Source organism: Onychostoma macrolepis, chromosome 06, assembly GCF_012432095.1.
Source record: "Onychostoma macrolepis isolate SWU-2019 chromosome 06, ASM1243209v1, whole genome shotgun sequence".
Classification (NCBI taxonomy): Eukaryota; Metazoa; Chordata; class Actinopteri; order Cypriniformes; family Cyprinidae; genus Onychostoma; species Onychostoma macrolepis.
In genome coordinates this window covers 17,498,472-17,517,817 of record NC_081160.1, presented here as the reverse complement: position 1 = coordinate 17,517,817, position 19,346 = coordinate 17,498,472, and the positions used below count along the sequence as shown (strand labels likewise).

Sequence of the window (19,346 nt, the reverse complement as noted above, 5' to 3'; positions counted from 1 at the left end):
TGAGTGGTATTATAAGTAATTATTGTTGGAGAGTAGTAGGCCTGGGTATTGACACAGGTTTCATAATTTGATTTGATTTTGATTCACAAGTGCTTGATTTGACTCAAATTTTGATTCAGAATCATTAAGACAGGTGCAGTACATTTTTCTTAAGGAAAAAAAATGTCTCTCAACTAAAGCTGTAAACTATATAGGGATCCCTGTCTGTTGGTACAATACTACAATATTATAGGTTAAAATTAAGAGTCCAAACTATTAAAATCATTTTCTATGTATTTTATGTATTCATGATAAATTTATTGAATTATACATTAAGTAATGAAGGCATCACTAACAGTTTAAGTAATGAATATGTAATGCAGTACATATATGTAGCAAACGCTCCTTTTTGGAGTTATTTTTAATGGTTGACTAATGAGCTATGGAAAATAAATGGCTTTCCTGACATAAATGCAACATTATGTGACATCGTTTGCAAGCTGTTTCATTGATGCCTTTCCAAAACATTGACTGAGCGATTTCATGAGATATAACACTTTTAAGCAAGTTCTAATTCTGATGTTCATTCATATTTTTTTGTGATATAGGCCTAACTAGTAGTAAAGAGGAACAGATGATTGGTTTAAGTGAACTGAGGCGGCAGTTGTCCTGACCCCTTAGCAGAAAAACACCCCCAAAGCATAATGTTTCCACCTCCATGTTTGACGGTGGGGATGGTGTTCTTGGGGTCACAGGCAGCATTCCTCCTCCTTCAAACACGGCGAGTTGAGTTGATGCCAAAGAGCTGGATTTTGGTCTCATCTGACCACAACACTTTCACCCAGTTCTCCTATGAATCATTCAGATGTTCATTGGCAAACTTCAGACGGGCTTTCTTGAGCAGGGGATATAGATCGAGATATAGAGATTACTCCCTTCAGTGAAATAGGGAATAGACATACATAGATATATATAGCTACATAGACACAGACTACCCCATTCAGTGAAGTAAGGACGCCATCACTTAGACATTTGATGTCCCTAGCTGCAGCCTGCCACCTGCTGATTTCATGCAGCTGAGTGTTAGGAAGTCAGCTAACTGCCTTTCCCTTATCACAACACTATGGGGGGAAGGGGGAGAAACCTCAAGAAAAGCACAAATTCTTGGAAGAACACTTTAAATTCCTCGCCATCCCCATCCTCGGCCTATCAGAGCACTGCATAACACCCGAACGCAGACCACAGGAATTGAAAACACCCTTCCCTGCTAGGAGGGTGTGTGTGTATGCGTTGGTCTTACCTCAGTACCTCTATAACACACCCCCTTCTGCACCTCTTCTCCTTTTTCACTCCTCACTCTGTCCTGTGTGGCTTGCCATAATTGTACCAATGCAGAGGAAAACGGCTCTTTGCAGCATGTTTGTAGCATGTGTTTTGATTCCCTTTTTAACAGGTGTGAATGTAGAGGGTAAACATGTTATGTAGTGTGTACACATGGCTGTTCAATACCACAGCTCCCCCAAGGCATTCAGCAGCAGTGAAAAACACAACAGCATTTATAGCCTCACAATCTGTTCACATATATTTAAACCAATATGGCCGAGGCAACACTCACAACTGATTTTTCACTGTCACTTACTACTTAAAGGGATGATTCTCTTAATAATGAAAATTGTCAATATTTCTTCACCAAACCCATACAACTTACAGTTACTAATTACATCATCAATATTGTATTTAAATTACTGATTACTCTGTCTGAAAAGTAACTTAGTTACTCAATAAGTAACTTAATTATTCAAATCGCTAATTAGGCTACATCTTAAAATCCCTATAAACCTTAATAGAAATTAAACTGTTTATTCTTTCAATTTGAGTCAAACATAGAATAGTTTAGCCTTTTAGCTTTAACACAACTTTAATACTTAAACATTTTTATAAAAAATGTTAACCTTCTTTGGTTAACAAATATAAATACTCTGCAAAATATCTGAATAACAAAAAAGCTTAAAAGTTAAACAATAAATTTCAGTTTGGTAAGATGTTCATGAAAAGCCCAACTAGTAAAATCCATACAGGTTTATGTAAAAATAACACGTTAACTAATGTAGGTAAGGTAAGAATAAATTACAGAAATGATCTTCTCTGCTGAATAAAGTCATGTCAGATCGCGCTGTTCTTATGAGGTAAATTCCTTATAGCAGGTCTTCTTTCAAAAATGATGAAAATTAGATGAATCTTTTTTTTTTTTTTTTTTTAAACTAGGTGTGGGCGTTTGCGTTGGGCGAGTGACCGTGTACACACACACACAATGCATATTTTTCAATTAAAGACAGCTTATGGATTTATATGGGCTGCTTTTGGTGCTTTTTATTGGTCATTTTGTGTTTCAAGAATAAGGTTAAGAATTATGCTGTTAGTTAGCCTACTTAAATATAAAATGTTTTTCTCTATTTAACAATAATACAATAGTGAAAGACGTCTTACTGACCACGTCTCTTGCGCGGCGGGATGTTGGACTCATGAAAAATAATCACGTTGTTTGTATTCACCAAAACTGATTTACTGAAGTCAAAACACAGACGGAATTGGTGATAGTGCAAGTAGAGCTCTGCACGGGCCTCAAATTTGTGTCCGACAGCTTATCAGAATTACCGACCCGAGCCCGTCTTTTTTTTTCCCTTCTCCCAAAACAGCTTATACTACTGTTTCGGCTATTAAAATAGTTCAGTTTTGTATGTAATGGCAAAATTATTATATTTCGTTTTTTTTTTCTTCATTAAGTTAATTTAGAAAAACGTTTGGAGTATTTTTGTTCGTTAAATATAAGTTTTATATAATGTATAACGACCAAGCGGCCAGCGGCATACAGTGAGCTGATCACAGCCTATGTTTGATCAATTTAGCCTTCTCAAATCATCACGACTTGCCTAAAATAAAATCTATAAATATACTAAAACAGTTCAAGCATATAACAATGTTTAAACGTTAAACCTGCGCTATAATAATGATGTGCGCTAACCTATATTCAAGTTTGTGCGGAGAGTGGAAGCTAAAGTGCGCTCTGCAGGACATGGAGGCACCAGGGAAATCACTTGCATTTTTTTTCAGTGGAAACAACTTAAAATAGCCTACGCCGTCATTTTTTTTCTGATAAAGGTAAGAGTAATACATCATTTGCAACTGTAAAGGGTCTACTTTTATTTGTGTGCACTCACAATATCAACAAAACGTTGTGCTTTTATTAAACAAAACTTTCTGCCGTCTCGTCTTGAACAGGAGCACATCACAAAAATGAACCGAAGCTGAGCGAATACATGCCTCACAGACTTGATAAATATATCTATAGAAAGCTTTATCACGTAACGAAATGATCACGTAACGGAAAAAAAAATTAAAAAATAAATCGAAAACAAACTTTTATTATAATCTTAATCGTAAAGATGCATTTGTCTCTAAAGGCGCGTCTAATGAGGAGACGGCCAGTCAGGATCAGCAACTTCATCCTTGCGACACGGACTCAGAAAACATTAGTTTATTGGTAAATAATTCAAATATGTCCTTCCTATTTCCCGCGGACACATTCATGGTCATGTTTGCTGGGGCTTTGCGGCAAGCTTTAGCCTATTGCGTGCATTTGAACGCAGAACTCTTCAGCTGCGCTGAAGTCACTTGCGCTCGCTGCTGCTGCGGGACACTAAACACTGTCGAGCCGCTCTCAGTCGGTCTCGGCTAATACGGGACGGTTGGCAACCCTACTTGTATGTATCTGAGTATTTAAGGTTTCTCTGTGAATCAGGAAAATCTGAAAGTGAACGAACTGGCGCGCGGAGGGCATACATACATACATACACGCATACACGCATGCATACACGCATGCATACACGCATACATGCATACATGCATACACACATACATGCATACATACACACACACATACAAACACACACACATATATATATATATATATATATATATATATATATATATATATATATATATATATAATAAATATATATATATATATATATATATATATATATATATATATATATATATATATATATATATGCATGCATACATACAGGTGCTGGTCATATAATTAGAATATCATCAAAAAGTTGATTGATTTCACTAATTCCATTCAAAAGGTGAAACTTGTATATTATATTCATTCATTACACACAGACTGATATATTTCAAATGTTTATTTCTTTTAATTTTGATGATTAGAGCTTACAGCTCATGAAAGTCAAAAATCAGTATCTCAAAATATTAGAATATTACTTAAGACCAATACAAAGAAAGGATTTTTAGAAATTTTGGCCAACTGAAAAGTATGAAAATGAAAAGTATGAGCATGTACAGCACTCAATACTTAGTTGGGGCTCCTTTTGCCTGAATTACTGCAGCAATGAAGCGTGGCATGGAGTCGATCAGTCTGTGGCACTGCTCAGGTGTTATGAGAGCCCAGGTTGCTCTGATAGTGGCCTTCTGCTCTTCTGCATTGTTGGGTCTGGTGTCTCTCATCTTCCTCTTGACAATACCCCACAGATTCTCTATGGGGTTCAGGTCAGGCGAGTTTGCTGGCCAATCAAGCACAGTAACACTATGGTCATTGAACCAGCTTTTGGTACCTTTGGCAGTGTGGGCAGGTGCCAAGTCCTGCTGGAAAATGAAATCAGCATCTCCATGAAGCTTGTCAACAGAAGGAAGCATGAAGTGCTCTAAGATTTCCTGGTAGATGGCTGCGTTGACTCTGGACTTCAGAAAACACAGTGGACCAACACCAGCAGATGACATGGCAGCCCAAATCATCACAGACTGTGGAAACTTCACACTGGACTTCAAGCAACATGGATTCTGTGCCTCTCCACTCTTCCTTTAGACTCTGGGACCTTGATTTCCAAATGAAATGTAAAATTTACTTTCATCTGAAAAGAGGACTTTGGACCACTGAGCAACAGTCCAGTTCTTTTTCTCCACAGCCCAGTTAAGATGCTTCTGACGTTGTGTCTGGTTCAGAAGTGGCTTGGTAGCCCTTTTCCTGAAGACGTCTGAGCGTGGTGACTCTTGATGCACTGACTCAGCTTCAGTTCTCTCCTTGTGAAGCTCTCCCAAGTGTTTGAATCAGCTTTGCTTGACAGTATTCTCAAGCTTGATATTCTCAATCCCTGTTGCTTGTGCACCTTTTCCTACCCAAATTCTTCCTTCCAGTCAACTTTGCATTTAATATGCTTTGATACAGCACTCTGTAAACAGCCACACCTTTCAGTAATGACCTTCTGTGACTTACCCTCTTTGTGGAGGGTGTCAATGTTCGTCTTCTGGATCATTGCCAAGTCAGCAGTCTTCCCCATTATTGTGGTTTCAAAGAACAAGAGATACCCAGAATTTATACTTTAGGGATGGTCATTTATTCAAACTCAAATGTAAATATTCTAATATTTTGAGATACTGATTTTTGACTTTCATGAGCTGTAAGCTCTAATCATCAAAATTAAAAGAAATAAACATTTGAAATATATCAATCTGTGTGTAATGAATGAATATAATATACAAGTTTTACTTTTTGAATGGAATTAGTGAAATAAATCAACTTTTTGATGATATTCTAATTATATGACCAGCACCTGTATATATCTTGGCCACTTCTTTTAGAATAAGGCAAATGTTTGAGGACTAAAGCAGTCAAGTTTCAAGATGATGAAAAAGCTCTAATAAATTATAGTGGAAGTATTTGTGTTCTTGATTACACATTTTCTATAACCATATAATAGCTGTTTAAGGACCAAATTATAAATCTCTTGACGATATTGAAAACTGCCCTAGCTTTGTGCCACATTTATAAGAAGTGAATCCAATACACGAAGGCATAATTCTTGTAGGTCAGGTCTTTTCAGTGAATCAGTTGATACGGTTCCCAAAACTGGTCTCACTGATTCATTTACAAATTGGACTGATCTGGTTCTCAAATTCAACTCAGCCATTCTGTGATCTAGTTGTAGCAGTTACAAACTCACTGAAGGTTTGTAGGACTTTGAAGATATGTGGCGCACTAGTCATATGGGTTGCTTTAATGTTACTTTATAATACTTTTATGGAAAAGAGCAACAAATATTGAAATTGTGTGGAAAAGTCATGCAGGTTTGGAAACATGTGAGGTTAGTTAAATGACTTTGCATAAACTAATTCTGTAAATGATCGCTAGTTGTTCTAGGTGGTTTGCATATTGATTAATAAAATAATATACATTTTTTCTTTCATTTAGAAAGAGGAAGGAAAAGTCCAAGGTCAGCTCAACAACACAGACTCCAGCCAGTACATCCGAGACCTCAAGGATCAGATAGCAGATCTAAAACATGAGGTAATGTCCATGTGTTTCTAGACATTTTTGAGAATTGTTTCAAAACATTTTTAGACTATGCACACTTTAAAATGGACAGAATAATAATAAGGGCATCAGCTAGGCCACAGATGTCTTCATCTGTGAATGCATGAATAAAGTGTGAATAAACGGTAACACTTTACAATAAGGTTCATTAGTTAATGTTCATTAATGCATTAACATTACCTAACAATGAGCAATACGTTTGTTACAGTATTTATTCAAATTTGGATTTTAATAATGGATTAGTAACTTTGTAATTAATATTAACTGAGAATAATAAATGCTTTACAAGTATTGCACAAGCAGTAATTACACGTGTAGTTTTGTGCACACCCAGAATGGTTTGTTATGAGTCTTAGTGTTAAAGTCTACTTGGTAGCTGTGATGATTTACCCACCCATGTGATGCTTCTTTTCCTGCCTTATGTATGTTTTTGATCTTTACTATTTGTTGTGTGGTTAGCTTATTTTTCACAAACTTTGAGCGTTTTGAACAGATTTGTTAGTTTTTCACAGGCTTTTTTTTTTTAAGTGTTAACTACGCCCTGTGCGTGGCCTCTTCCTGTACTTCAGTTTGCCTGCACACACCCCTTCGCACTCTTAGCGCTACACCTATCCGCTCACAGGTGCTGTTATAACCACCCCGAAATCTGTTCTGTCGACCCTGCGTTTTAATAAAGTGTCTGCATCTCTGGTAGAAGTGAATTGTGCTCATCAAATGTTCAAATTAATCAAGACGCTTCTTAAGTGGACAGATACAAGAAGAAATGCACACAGAATTTTCAGTGAGAAATTTTCCCAGTTTATGTAGCATTACCTTGGCTCTACACAGTCATTGGAGATGGCACACTAAAAGAATTTTGAATAATAAGCAGCGAAATGTAGAATTTTGTAACAAAAATGAAGGTTTATTACAAATTTTTTCTCTAATTCATTAATTCAGTAAAGTTTATAAATAGACAAAGGGAATAAACAACAAAATCTTGCGCCTTAGAGTGTGACCCGGAACTGCTTTTGATGCTCAGGGTTAAGACTCTCTTAACTGTGACATGAGGCATTGCAGAGCTTTGGATCAGAAGGATTTTCATTATTGACGTGTAGAGGGAAGTGGCCACATAAAAAATTTCTCAAGATACTGTATGTCTCCTCTCTGCAAGTTTTAGTATTGTGGTTATTAATGAGTTCCACCCAATTTTATATAAGTGCTGTTCCAAATAAGACTCATGGATGGGTAGTTTACAATAGAGGGCTGAGGACACCGTTCTGCATTGGAGTGACGTACAGGTTAACAAATCTATAGGTTTTAGATGTCGTCAGGGCGTTAGTTGCATGCTACTCATGACAACTTCTGATTGTCTGTAGGTGGTGCAGTTTTTGTGGCCAATGTGTTGTTTTGGTTGCTGCCCACTTCTGGAAGTGAGATTTCTGGTCATTTTTGCTATTTCTGTGGTAGTGACACACTTCAAGCTGTGCCACTTGGTAAATAGCTACAGAAATACTTGCACTCTTGAAAGTCTAAAGTATATTAAATTGATCAAATGGACAGTTAGTTATCATTTTTTTTAAAGCTAACTTCATGAAAAATCATGAAAATATCCATCCATCCATTTCTCAAACTGCTCGTCCTATGATTCTCATTTTCTAATTACAAGAAATATTTTTTAATACAGGTTGATATACAGTAAGAAAGCTAAAATTAATGTGGAAGAGCAGAACAGAAAACGGAAAGCGTTTAATTGATTTATACCGGGTGCAGGTCAGGATGTAGTCTGATTTTCTCCTCCTGCCTAATACTGACAACAAAAAGCTGGTGGTTTGTGGTCAAACAACTTTCTACTAAATCGTTCATTCTCGGGCCATCTCAATCCCTATCAGCAGAGTGCAGCAAGACAGCTTTACCTCTTAAAGCCTACCAGGTTCCTCTTCGTGCACAATCAAACAGCAGCATCAATCCTGTCTGTAGCCACAAACCCTTATGAACAAGACTGATTTGGTTGTTTGTGGATGTGTAGCTTGAGAGAAGAGCGATTTTAATAATGGTTAAGTACAGTACAGTACAGTTGTTGTTTTTTTGTTGCTTTATTAGTTAATCATATATTAAAATGACTGTTTGAAAATCTGATCGTGTATAATTGATCTAAATCAACAACTGTTTCAAGGCTAACTTCATCAGTCATCATATTAGTAGTACATAATGACAAGTTTAATAAAATCGCTCGCCTTTCATCTGAAAATGTTTTCTAGAGATTTGTGGACTGAAGTTGTAAAGTTGTGCTTAAAAGATCAGCCACACTAAAGTCGGCTTAGTCATAACCTTAAAACAAAAGGACGGATGTCTCGTATCTGGTTGCTATTTAAATCACGTAGTTGCTAAACAGCGAGGGGTTTCCAATCAGCCGCATTTGCACCAAGCAAAACCATACTTGAGCTAATCTCTCAACATCACAAAAGTCATGACTTGTCAAACTTGTGGCCTCACTTGCCATTTTGACACAGTCTTCCGGCTTGTTGACTTTTTTTTTCTTTCTGTAGCCTCTACAACCCACACATCAGCCCTCTTCTATGTGCATTGCATACGAATACCACATGAACACTGTGTTCTCATTTTAAAAACTCTTGGTTGTTTTATAATTGGAGTAATATCAAATGGAATGACTACATTGTGGAAGGGATATAAAACAGAATGTTACTGATTGTGGTGAAACTGAAATACCCATGAATATGTCTTTCCCCACATGTCTGTCTTTCTGTGGCAGAATGTTTCAGGTAAGAGCGTATACAACTCCATCAACTGTGTGTTATACCACAGAGCACGTTTCTCAGTTCAAAACCACATTTCACGCAAGGACTTAAAGTTGGCCATTTCATTTACTACTTTTTTTGAGCATGAACTTAATTTCAATTTGATGGACTTGGAGCATTGTATTATACTATATGACACATGGTTAATCCCTCCAAGTTATTACTATCTTTTTAAATAGTTCACACAAAATTAAAATGTTCATAATTTACTCACCCTCGTGTCGTTCCAAAACCGTATGCATTTGTTTCTTCAGTAGAACACAAAATATGTACATTTGAAGAAATGTCTTAAGTTCATACAGGTTTAAAACAACATGAAGGTGAGAAAGTAATAACAATTTTTATTTTTGGCTGAACTGTCCCTTTTGACCGATTATGTTAAAGTTGTCTGTGTAGAAAACTCATTTAATGCATACATTTTAAGCATTTTGACCCTTTTATCCCATTAAATGTGTTTGTTTAAATGGATGGTGCTGTTCAGAGATTGTGCATTGGTGTGTGTTTTGCAACTGTTACCTTAACTATCATCATCTTTTGTGAAGAAATGGTTTCATGTCGTCAAATGAAATGGCTGAGGTGTTAAAGTTTCAGTTGTGCTGACGCTCGTTTTCTCTGCTTGTAGATCCGATGCTTAAGAGGGCAGCAGGGCTTACCCGGCCAACCCAGTTTTGATGGGATTCATATAGTTAATCACTATGGAGGGGACAACGAATCCTACCAGTCCTCTGATGAAGATGGAGTGAAGCTGTCACCCCAGCTGACCAGTCATCAGGTTAGAGGCCGGATCACACTACATCCAAACCTGGAGGACTCGGAAAGTGAGGGTGATGAGGAAGGAGATGCCCTACGACTTAGTGTGCCCTCAAATGGCAGCCATAAGACAACTACAGTGTGATCATCTGGATTGGTGACACAAACTGCCATCGAAGGTCTGGGAAGGAGTGTGACTTTAAGCTCGTCCTTTAAATCTGCCTACAGCATTGAGCATGGGACTCTTAACTGGAGAACTTGAAAAGCCCTCGTTCATCTTTACAAATGGACTTATGGAGTCATATCTTTCTTAAGGTCATGGTTTACATCTGCATTTGTTTTGTTTTTGCCAAAATGCGTCAGATGTTTGTCCTGGCACTAGTTTTTAATTTTAGCCTCAAAAAAAGAGGACGAATAGGCCTCTTTAGGCTCTTTGAGACCCTTGTAATAAAACTCAACATTTTGTGGCACGAGATTCCCAAACCTTAAAAGGGGGTGTTTCTAATACCCCACAAATTTTTCACATTTTGTATAGCGTAGTGTTTTATGCATTAAGAATTTGCATTGTCATAGCTTTTATTTTTTAAATCATCCTTTTTTTAAACAAACCACGAGAAACCAGTGAATGCATAACTTTTGAGGGAAACGTATTACGGAACACTATCTTTAAATGCACATTAAACTGTTCCATATTAATACAGTGATGTCATATCGTAAGTTAGCAAGCCTTGTTTTCCTGGCATGAATTATACGATTGGGTCTTGAACACATTACGTGTGGGTCAAGGAACCAGCATCTATGTAAATATGTACATGTTTTGATTTTTTTTTTTTTCATCTCCATTATTACTTGAAAATATGTATTCAATGGATGTCATGTCTATATTGTAATGTGTTGTACAGTTAAGTTGAAAGGGATGCATTACTGAGTTTGGGAGGTCTTTGGAGGCAACAACTTTTCCTGGCACACTGCTGTCCAGTAACTTTTATGTACTGTAGCTTTGATCTAGTCAGTTCTCCATTTCACAGAATGGCGTTTTTGTTTTGTGCCTGGAAACATTCAATGAAATTCTTACTGATTTACAATATTTTCTACAGTATGTGGTAAGCTGAGCATGTTATGAATAATGAATACCTGCAAACTGATGGAATCGAAGGCAGGGAGTGTTGGTTAGTGGAACAATGTTCTCAATTTTTTTTTCTGGCCTTATTTAAGCCAAGCACTCACAGGCAATGAGAATATAAGTACACAGACTGCCCCTCCTTTTCTTTTTTACATCCATATGTGTACCAACTAGCTTCTGACTCAGTTTGCTTTTTTTGCACAGATGACATGCATATCACTTCACAACAATGGAAACTACTACTATTCCCTGTTTTTGTCAGTTGAGCTTCACTCTACATTGTTGTTCTCCTCCAATGAGTTTGTGCGTCCCAATGGTTCATTTGAAGACTTTGGAAATCATCTTCAAAGCAAAGAAATGAAGTTATTTCACATCAGTCTGCTATTTCTGATGTTATGCTTGGCTGGAGATAAATAGCACCTGAGAACAAGCCTTAAAACCCATCGTGTTGGATGTAACGTTGGTACACTATTTGCCCACCTTTTTAAAATGGTTAGTTCATCTACAAAAATAAGACTTTGCGAAACAAACTTGCAGAGCACTAAACACTAAAGTGATTTAAAGTAATTAAGTAAAAACATTATTTAATATAAACTAAAATCTTACAAAAAATTGAATTCCTGTGGAATGTTCCTGTGGGCTTTACACACTGTTGACAATGCAAGATAAGTGTCTTGAAGATGATGGATATGTTGATTCAGATCACAATAAAATATCATTTGATAGTGGCCTTGAATGTCATGCTTTGTTTGCATTTTTCCGTGCAGCATTATAGAATTTAAAAAGAAAATAAAATAAGTCATTATTTAATAAATGAGTTGTTTGATGAATCGAAAATGTAGTCATATGTTATATGTTATATATATATATATTCAAATAGCTAACATTTATAACACAATACAATTTTGCAAATTTGTCTCTCTAGAAATCGAGAAAGAAACCTGCACCAATGTTGCAAAAATACCAATGTGTTTTTATCCGTATTGCGCGAGATTTATTTGTTTAAATTTGATGTAAACGGTCTTACATGACAAATAAAACGCATTCACGCTTCAAGCATTGCGCTTAAATAAACAGCTGCTGAAGGTACAGCCCTCCTTATACCGGATTACTATTGAGATGTGTCGCAAATAACGTTCAGGAAGCTTTTTGCCTTTGCTCTTACGCATAAAAACCCATGAGATGAGATGGGCTGCGCGCTCTTTGCCTTAAACTAAAACACCGCGACCATACTGAATTCATCTTACAACGAATAGTGCGATCAGGTAAGCGCTGTAATTCCTGATGGCAAATGAGCCCGTGTCAAATTTAAAGTGATTGTTAGGTATAAAACGTAGCCTAATTCTTAAATCAGGGTTTCGCTGACAGCAAAATCACAGTTCGCGCGTTTCCAGTTATGCATGAAGTTTCATACTGTAGTCTACCTACGAATTTAACATTAATAAATCTCATTGACTCATCTCAGCACTGTTTTATCAGTCAAATGTAAACGATTTGATTTGCAGCGTTTGGTAGTCTATTTCGTTGATGGTTGTCAATTAGAACGTACATGAACGAACACCTATTTGAGAAAAGGCATCGCTTTATTTTGGTAGGACGTTTTTGGTTGTTCGGAGAATTTTTTTTTTCTGTAGCTATTAATTATGCACTGTATTTTAGAAGTGTAATAGCTATAATGCTCATTACATTACAATTTATATTCAGGGGAAAAAAAGAAGCAACAAGACTACAATCAGGATTTTTTTTTCTTCTTTTTTTTTTTTTTTTTTTGCTACTTTGCAGTTTAGCTATTTTATTCTGAGAGTTGCTTTATGGATCGTTACACTGACGAAAAGTAGGCCTATTTGGTGCCGAGATTCAGTTATTTTTCCCGTTATTATGTGTTCTGTACGTACCTTTGGGTTTCTGTTACTTTCGTTATTTGGGATAAATAGGCTAATATATCCAATATATGATTTTCGTGATGAAGCACAAAGCAAAAGTGAGATAATGTTTGTGCATCAGTCAGGATATTGCCTATAGTTTCCTTACATTATCGGTATCCTATCTACCGGATGCCCTGCGGTGGTATGTCTAATCGACGGAGGGCACATTGCGCTTTGATTTCCTGGGCTTCGCACACTCTTCTACAGATCCTGGACTGTGTGATTGTAGGTATGCTATCAGTGTAGCTTACTGATGGGCGAGACAGATTTCATAAATCCATGCAGACTGGTCAAAAAGTGATCTAAACTTGAAAAAAAAAAAAAAAGTTGAAGCAGTAACTTACATAACGGTTTGCCCACATAATTTCCCAGCTTTTTTCTCTCAATATGACAGACTGCAGAAGCCTATATTGCGCTCTATGTAGGCTAAGTGAAGTGAAGCGATTAACTTAGGAGACGGCTGTCACGAGTCAGAGGCAGGTGAGACGCAGACTGATGGACTGGCTGTGGGCTCCCACTGATTGTCTGCCGCACGAGCTGAATGCGTGTCCCTGTTGTGTCCACGACAGATCACCAGCGTCCTCTCTGAACAAGGCAGCTCTGTTCACTGAGCAGCCACGAAACTCGAGAACACCGTGACCCCGCTGGCGTGTGGACAGCTTTATTCCAAGGCTACAAAAACCAAGTTTTACCATATCGCTTTGATCATGCCCGATTAATGAACCTATAGTCAATTAAAAAATCAAGAGCAGCATGTTAAGAATAAGATGTTTAACTTCAAGGAGCATTTTAATTTCGGCATAAACTAGACTTAAAATGGTTGATTTTGCATTTTGAAAATGTAAATAATTATTTAAATTAGGCTAAATATTTCATTAAAAATTAAACTTCAGAAAATTGAGCCATCTCAGTTGTTTAATGTCATGTAGGCTATGCCTTCAAAACTGGCGTGATGGTAAGATTTATTGTTAATTTGGCCATTTTTCGCCTTGCGCTCAAGGGCAAGACAATTCATTGTGTTTATTAGAAAGAAAATTTGATGTTGATATTTCTACAAATGTCAGTTTAATTTTTAAAATATATATATATATATATATTTCTTCTTACAAATTCATAACAGGGTTGACTATCTGGGATCAATAACTATTCTGGACAAAGGTAGAAAGTTGTTAAGAGAGGACCAACTTTCTTTGAAAAGTTCAAGGTGTCATTATGATGACGTTTAGATTGTCATATGACTTTTTTTATGTTTTTTTTAATGGAATTGCACATGAGGGGGCGTGGTGACGATAAAAAGTTGACACATAGGCCTAACCTGAAACTAAAATGTAAAAAAATATAGAATTAGGCTAAATAATAAATACAAATGTACAGTTCTAATTTCATTAGAACAGCAATGTTTCTTTCTTCTTTTTATTATTATTATTTTTTTATCAAAGTATGCATTTGCGAATGCAGCAAACGAAAATAAATTTAAAAATGAAGTAGGCCTACATTTAGGCTATATGTTCGATTTTTGTTGATTTGCATATCGAGGGGTGAGAACCAGAAGGGCGTAAGTGACATTTTTGGTGAAATGGAGATATACACATCAAATGAAAGCTCTTAATGAGCTCTTTCTACTGGAAAAAGTACTGTCATCCATGAGTGTACAAATGTTTATTATAAACAACTGAAATCAGTACACAAAGTCAGATCAAACTATGGTAGAATTTTTGTTTTGGCTGTCCTGTAAAATTGGTGAAATGTCACTTACCCCTCGATATAGCCTATACTGCATATAATAAATAAGTTGTGTTAGCATTTACACATATTCATGTTTAAAATATTAAGCCTAATTAAAGACACAAAAAAAGATTATCCATCAATGACATCCATATTGTGCTAACAAAACACAAAATAAACGACGTAAACAACTTTTTTTTTTTTTGTTAACAGCCAGTTTTTAATAACTGCACAAAACATGAGTATATAAGACACAGGCTGGGTTGCCGTCTCCACGTTTCCTCTCCCCCTGCAGCTAGGGATTGAGTAACACTTTGATAAAACAGTGTATCACTTATCCTGATAGCCACGGTTCCCCCCGGACCTGTCTGTCCTCTCGTAGAGGGGCGGACCAATCACAGGCCTAAGGCTTGGTAGTTGTTCCTTTAAAGCACCTGTCTTCATAACACCTGGCAGACGAGAGAACTGCTTTACGCATGCTCCCACTCTGCCATATCCTCTATACAGACGCGCTGCTCAACCAATGGTCTTCAAATCTTTTCAGAGATAAAAAAAGCCGCCGCATCCGTGGATCTGACAGATTGCCTGATCTTCACTAATGACTGAGGACATAGCAGGAAAGAACCAGAGGAGACACAATGCCTAGGTCTTTCTTGGTGAAGAGCAAAAAAGCCCACAGCTACCACCAGCCACGATCTTTGGAGGATGACTACAACAGACTTGATACTATTTTAGCTCATATATGTGCAGGTATGTCAAAATTATATCGATTTACTGATAGTGTGGATAATAATGCAAAATGCTTCGCAATTATCAAACAGAAGTCAAACAGAAAGTGTATACCTATAGGCCTATTTATTCAAATACATTTTTTTTTTAACCTTAACCATTTTATTATGACATTTTTCCTTTTAAAACTATTATTTTTCAGATTTCTAATAGATGTGTTTCTTAGACTTACTTGTCTAAGAAAGAAAATGATGTGAAATAGCGGGCGTAGCCTATACGACTATAGTTTTTACATTTGTGTGGGGGAAACTAGATTCTAGATTTTGGTTGGCACAGTCAGTAAGGCAGTACGCAGTAGGCTGCATTAAATGTTCGTGAACAGTTGTGAGATAAATATTGTATACAGCTGTGGTTTTGACGAAAAAAAAAAAAAAAATGAAATCTCATAACAGAAAGCAAAACCTCAGACGAGTCTGAGTGCTGTACGGATGCCCTGACAGGCGACACGGCTGGCGCTTGTTCACCGGACTCTCACCTGCTGGATCAAGCGGATCTTTCTTCCAAGTCTCCTCTCAGCTGCGGGGGAAGCGTGTGCGACCGCTCCTCAGATTACGAAGACTTTTGGCGACCTCCATCACCATCAGCATCACCTGGTATGGATTTATTTATTAACGTAGCCTATTTAAAATATCTGAATCTCATCCAATTTGATTTACAGTGTGAATGCACCGTTATACGAATAATGCTTTTCTTTACATATGAATATTTGTCAACGTGTTTTTGTTAAACATTTTGTTTAGTCGGTGGTAATTTGCATGAGGTAGCGACCATAATAGGCCTATTAGACACGCTTCGTTCATTTTGGTTCATTAGACGGAATCTATAGGCACAATAATATTTATAGCCTATCAGAAATATGTAATTGTAAATCTTTTGTGGTTTGTTTTAAAAGTAGGCTATTTAAGACATTTGCGAAATTAACTTAAGCAGATTTTGGCACACATTGGTAACAATTACGCATAAATTGGTAAAAACAATTTGACCCTTGGCTACACAGCTATGTAGCCTAAGTCACCTTAAAATCCCTAAAAGGTTTATTAAATACGTGGAAATCATTAAATGATCGATTTTGTTTCTTTAACAGAATCAGAAAAGTCCTTTTCACCCTCCACTGAGGAAACACAGCCCTTCGCCGTCCCCTTCAGGCCTTACGCGTGGAGCAGGTACTCGGGATGTGAAATCAGACAGCTGGTGCAGCATACTCTCAACCATCACCACTCTCTGGATCTAGACCGGCCTACTCCTCCAGCATATTACAATGACCGTGTGGTCGAGTCCTCTCTTTTCACTGAGAGAGGATCTGGCGCTAGCATTTACAACAGTTATAGTTCCACTGCCACCCTATTCGAGCGCGCCACTGCCTCTGGACTTTATGATGACAGCAACATACTGGGAAAAGGAACTGAGATGAAATCCAGCTCTGATGTGATGTGTAGTCGTCTCCTGCTGAATGGCGCATACAAATGTATCAAATGCAGCAAGGTAATGTAGCGCAAATAGCTCGCTCAGATTTTTCTAAATCACGATTAGACATTATTAAAGATCGCCCTTTCCGCTCCACAGGTGTTTTCTACTCCACATGGCTTGGAAGTTCACGTTCGGAGGTCGCATAGTGGAACAAGACCTTTTGCTTGCGACATCTGTGGGAAAACGTTTGGACACGCAGTCAGTCTGGAACAACACAGAGCTGTTCATTCACAGGTAGAGTGCTCGAGTTTTGTTTTTATTTGGTAATGTAATGAAAATCATAGCAAACACGTCTAAATGACATCGATTGAATGCAAAAACGATTTTTTTAAAAAAAAACCCGCCTTTCATCCCACAGGAGAGAAGCTTTGATTGTAAAATCTGTGGGAAAAGTTTTAAAAGATCATCCACTTTGTCCACTCACCTCCTCATACACTCCGATACACGGCCCTATCCGTGCCAGTACTGCGGAAAGAGATTTCACCAGAAATCAGATATGAAGAAACACACATTCATCCACACAGGTGAGCTAAATACACGGAAAGAACTTTATCTATAGAAACAGAATTGTGTATAGAAACGCTGACGTATGGATTTTTCTCTCCCAGGGGAGAAGCCACACAAATGTCAGGTGTGTGGGAAAGCTTTCAGTCAGAGTTCCAATCTGATAACACACAGTCGAAAACACACCGGATTCAAACCGTTTGGATGTGACCTCTGCGGCAAAGGATTCCAGCGCAAGGTCGATTTAAGAAGACACAAGGAAACACAACACGGACTGAAGTGAGGAAACACTTCAAGACTTTACCAAACACTATTGGACAACCCATCGGGACTTTAATAGCCGTTTTAATTTAACAAGCTACAAATGCTCATTCATAAAACATTAAATCAGTGTTTTAGAGTAGGCGACAAATAGCGTTTACATTAGTTGTAGAGCTGTTTATGCTTTGTGAGATTTGCCTACGAGTCAGCAGCAGGCCAGCAGGTCTGGCAGCTTTCATGGTGATGTTATACAGGGTATCACAGGGTATCTTGATCCAAATCAATAGCCCGCTGCAGAGACATGCCAGGCATAGTGTCTGAACCCAAAATATTATCACCAAAATAATCAGGGACGAAATATAACCGCCGCGAGAAAGGACACTGTATCACCCAAAATATCAGCTGAAGGAGAGAAAAATCACCGCATCTCAAAAGAATGTCACTGTTTTCAACGCTGCAAAGGGAATGCTGGCAAAACAAGCACTACAATAGATTGCGAGATTTCATCAATAAAATGATTGTTTGTGTACTATAGCCCAACATAAATGATTTGGCAACTTGTCGAAGTCTTTCCATTCATCATTTTTTTCTTTTCTATTAGGTTCGTTTTCTTTAGCATAGCCTAAATAAACATGTAACAACTCAATTGTCTAGCCTATACATTTTCAAATAAATTAAATCGATAAATTAAATTACATTTGTTTAATATCATTTACACTATTTATTGGAATAAAGAATTTTACGGAGAGATATTTCGTGTGTATTTTTGTATTTTTTGTGTAATTATCAAAGTTTGTATAGCCTATTGTTTCATACAGATTTATACAATCTCTGTACGTAGTGCGCAACGAATAACTTAGGCTATCTTGAGCTAAGCATAGGCTTTTTCACTTCAAGCATTTCATTATTTTAAGAATTCAGTATTTCATTACATGTTTAAAATAAAATGATTTATTCGAAACAACTGTGGGAAATTCCAAATGTGTTCCGCAATCAGTGCGTTATTTTCAAGATGACAAATATGGGAAAGACCAATAGATAGGTTAATGGAAAGTCAAGAATTATTTTATATTAGAAAGGAAAGGGATGAGAAAAATGTGGAAAAATAAAGATGATTGATCAACTATGTCTTATGTCTTTGAATACAATAACATCTCAGCCTATTAATTCACTGAATGCTGAGAGGAGACCAAAACATGAGTCAAAACAGATTAATTGAAAACCAAGAATAATTTATGCTCGTATTGTTAATGAAAAAATCTTTTTTTTCTGAAGCTCGAAGTAATATTTTGACTATTAATTAGTCCGTATGGTTTCAGACACCTGATTGTCAACTTTTCCAACGATTTATTGCACAACCCGAGAAATGAATGTCACATTTATTGAACACTATAGCCTACGATTTATACGGTTTATTTTATAGCCTACTTCAATTCATAATTAACTGCAGAAATTATGAATTACTAGCACAGATCAATTATTCATCAAACACAGGATTAATCTGGGCAAAACCTTTTAATCGAAATTTAATTATAGGCTACCTGTTTTTAGAAATCAGATGCAGATGTCATCAAATCGAAGTTCGAACGTCTATTTGTTTTTCCATCTTATCTGACCATGAAAATAATTAT

The 19,346-nt window shown here is 36.9% G+C and overlaps 2 protein-coding genes across 9 annotated transcripts in view; both read left to right on the top strand.

Moving 5' to 3' along the window:
• The window catches only part of evi5b (ecotropic viral integration site 5b), a 53,264-nt gene extending 41,484 nt beyond the window's left edge, over positions 1 to 11,780 (top strand). For all 5 annotated transcript variants that reach the window (XM_058778111.1, XM_058778114.1, XM_058778112.1 and 2 more), the window contains 2 exons: positions 6,251 to 6,346; positions 9,794 to 11,780. In XM_058778111.1, coding sequence (XP_058634094.1) covers positions 6,251 to 6,346; positions 9,794 to 10,066 — 369 coding nt within the window. In that variant the 3' untranslated portion in view covers positions 10,067 to 11,780. The remainder of the gene's footprint in view (positions 1 to 6,250; positions 6,347 to 9,793) is intronic.
• A 333-nt stretch (positions 11,781 to 12,113) lies between these two features.
• Positions 12,114 to 18,838, top strand: gfi1ab (growth factor independent 1A transcription repressor b). Of its 4 annotated transcripts, none has more exons than XM_058778117.1 (7): positions 12,114 to 12,309; positions 15,239 to 15,444; positions 15,876 to 16,076; positions 16,568 to 16,965; positions 17,047 to 17,184; positions 17,309 to 17,474; positions 17,559 to 18,838. In XM_058778117.1, exons 2-7 carry the CDS (start codon positions 15,333 to 15,335, stop codon positions 17,735 to 17,737), a joined length of 1,194 nt encoding a protein of 397 aa, XP_058634100.1. In that variant the 5' UTR covers positions 12,114 to 12,309; positions 15,239 to 15,332; the 3' UTR covers positions 17,738 to 18,838. The 4 variants fall into 4 exon arrangements, with proteins under 4 accessions (XP_058634100.1, XP_058634101.1, XP_058634102.1 ...); XM_058778118.1 differs by lacking the exon at positions 12,114 to 12,309 and adding an exon at positions 12,321 to 13,198; XM_058778119.1 differs by lacking the exon at positions 12,114 to 12,309 and having other exon boundaries at positions 12,321 to 15,444; positions 15,924 to 16,076.
• The last annotated feature ends 508 nt before the right edge of the window (positions 18,839 to 19,346 follow it).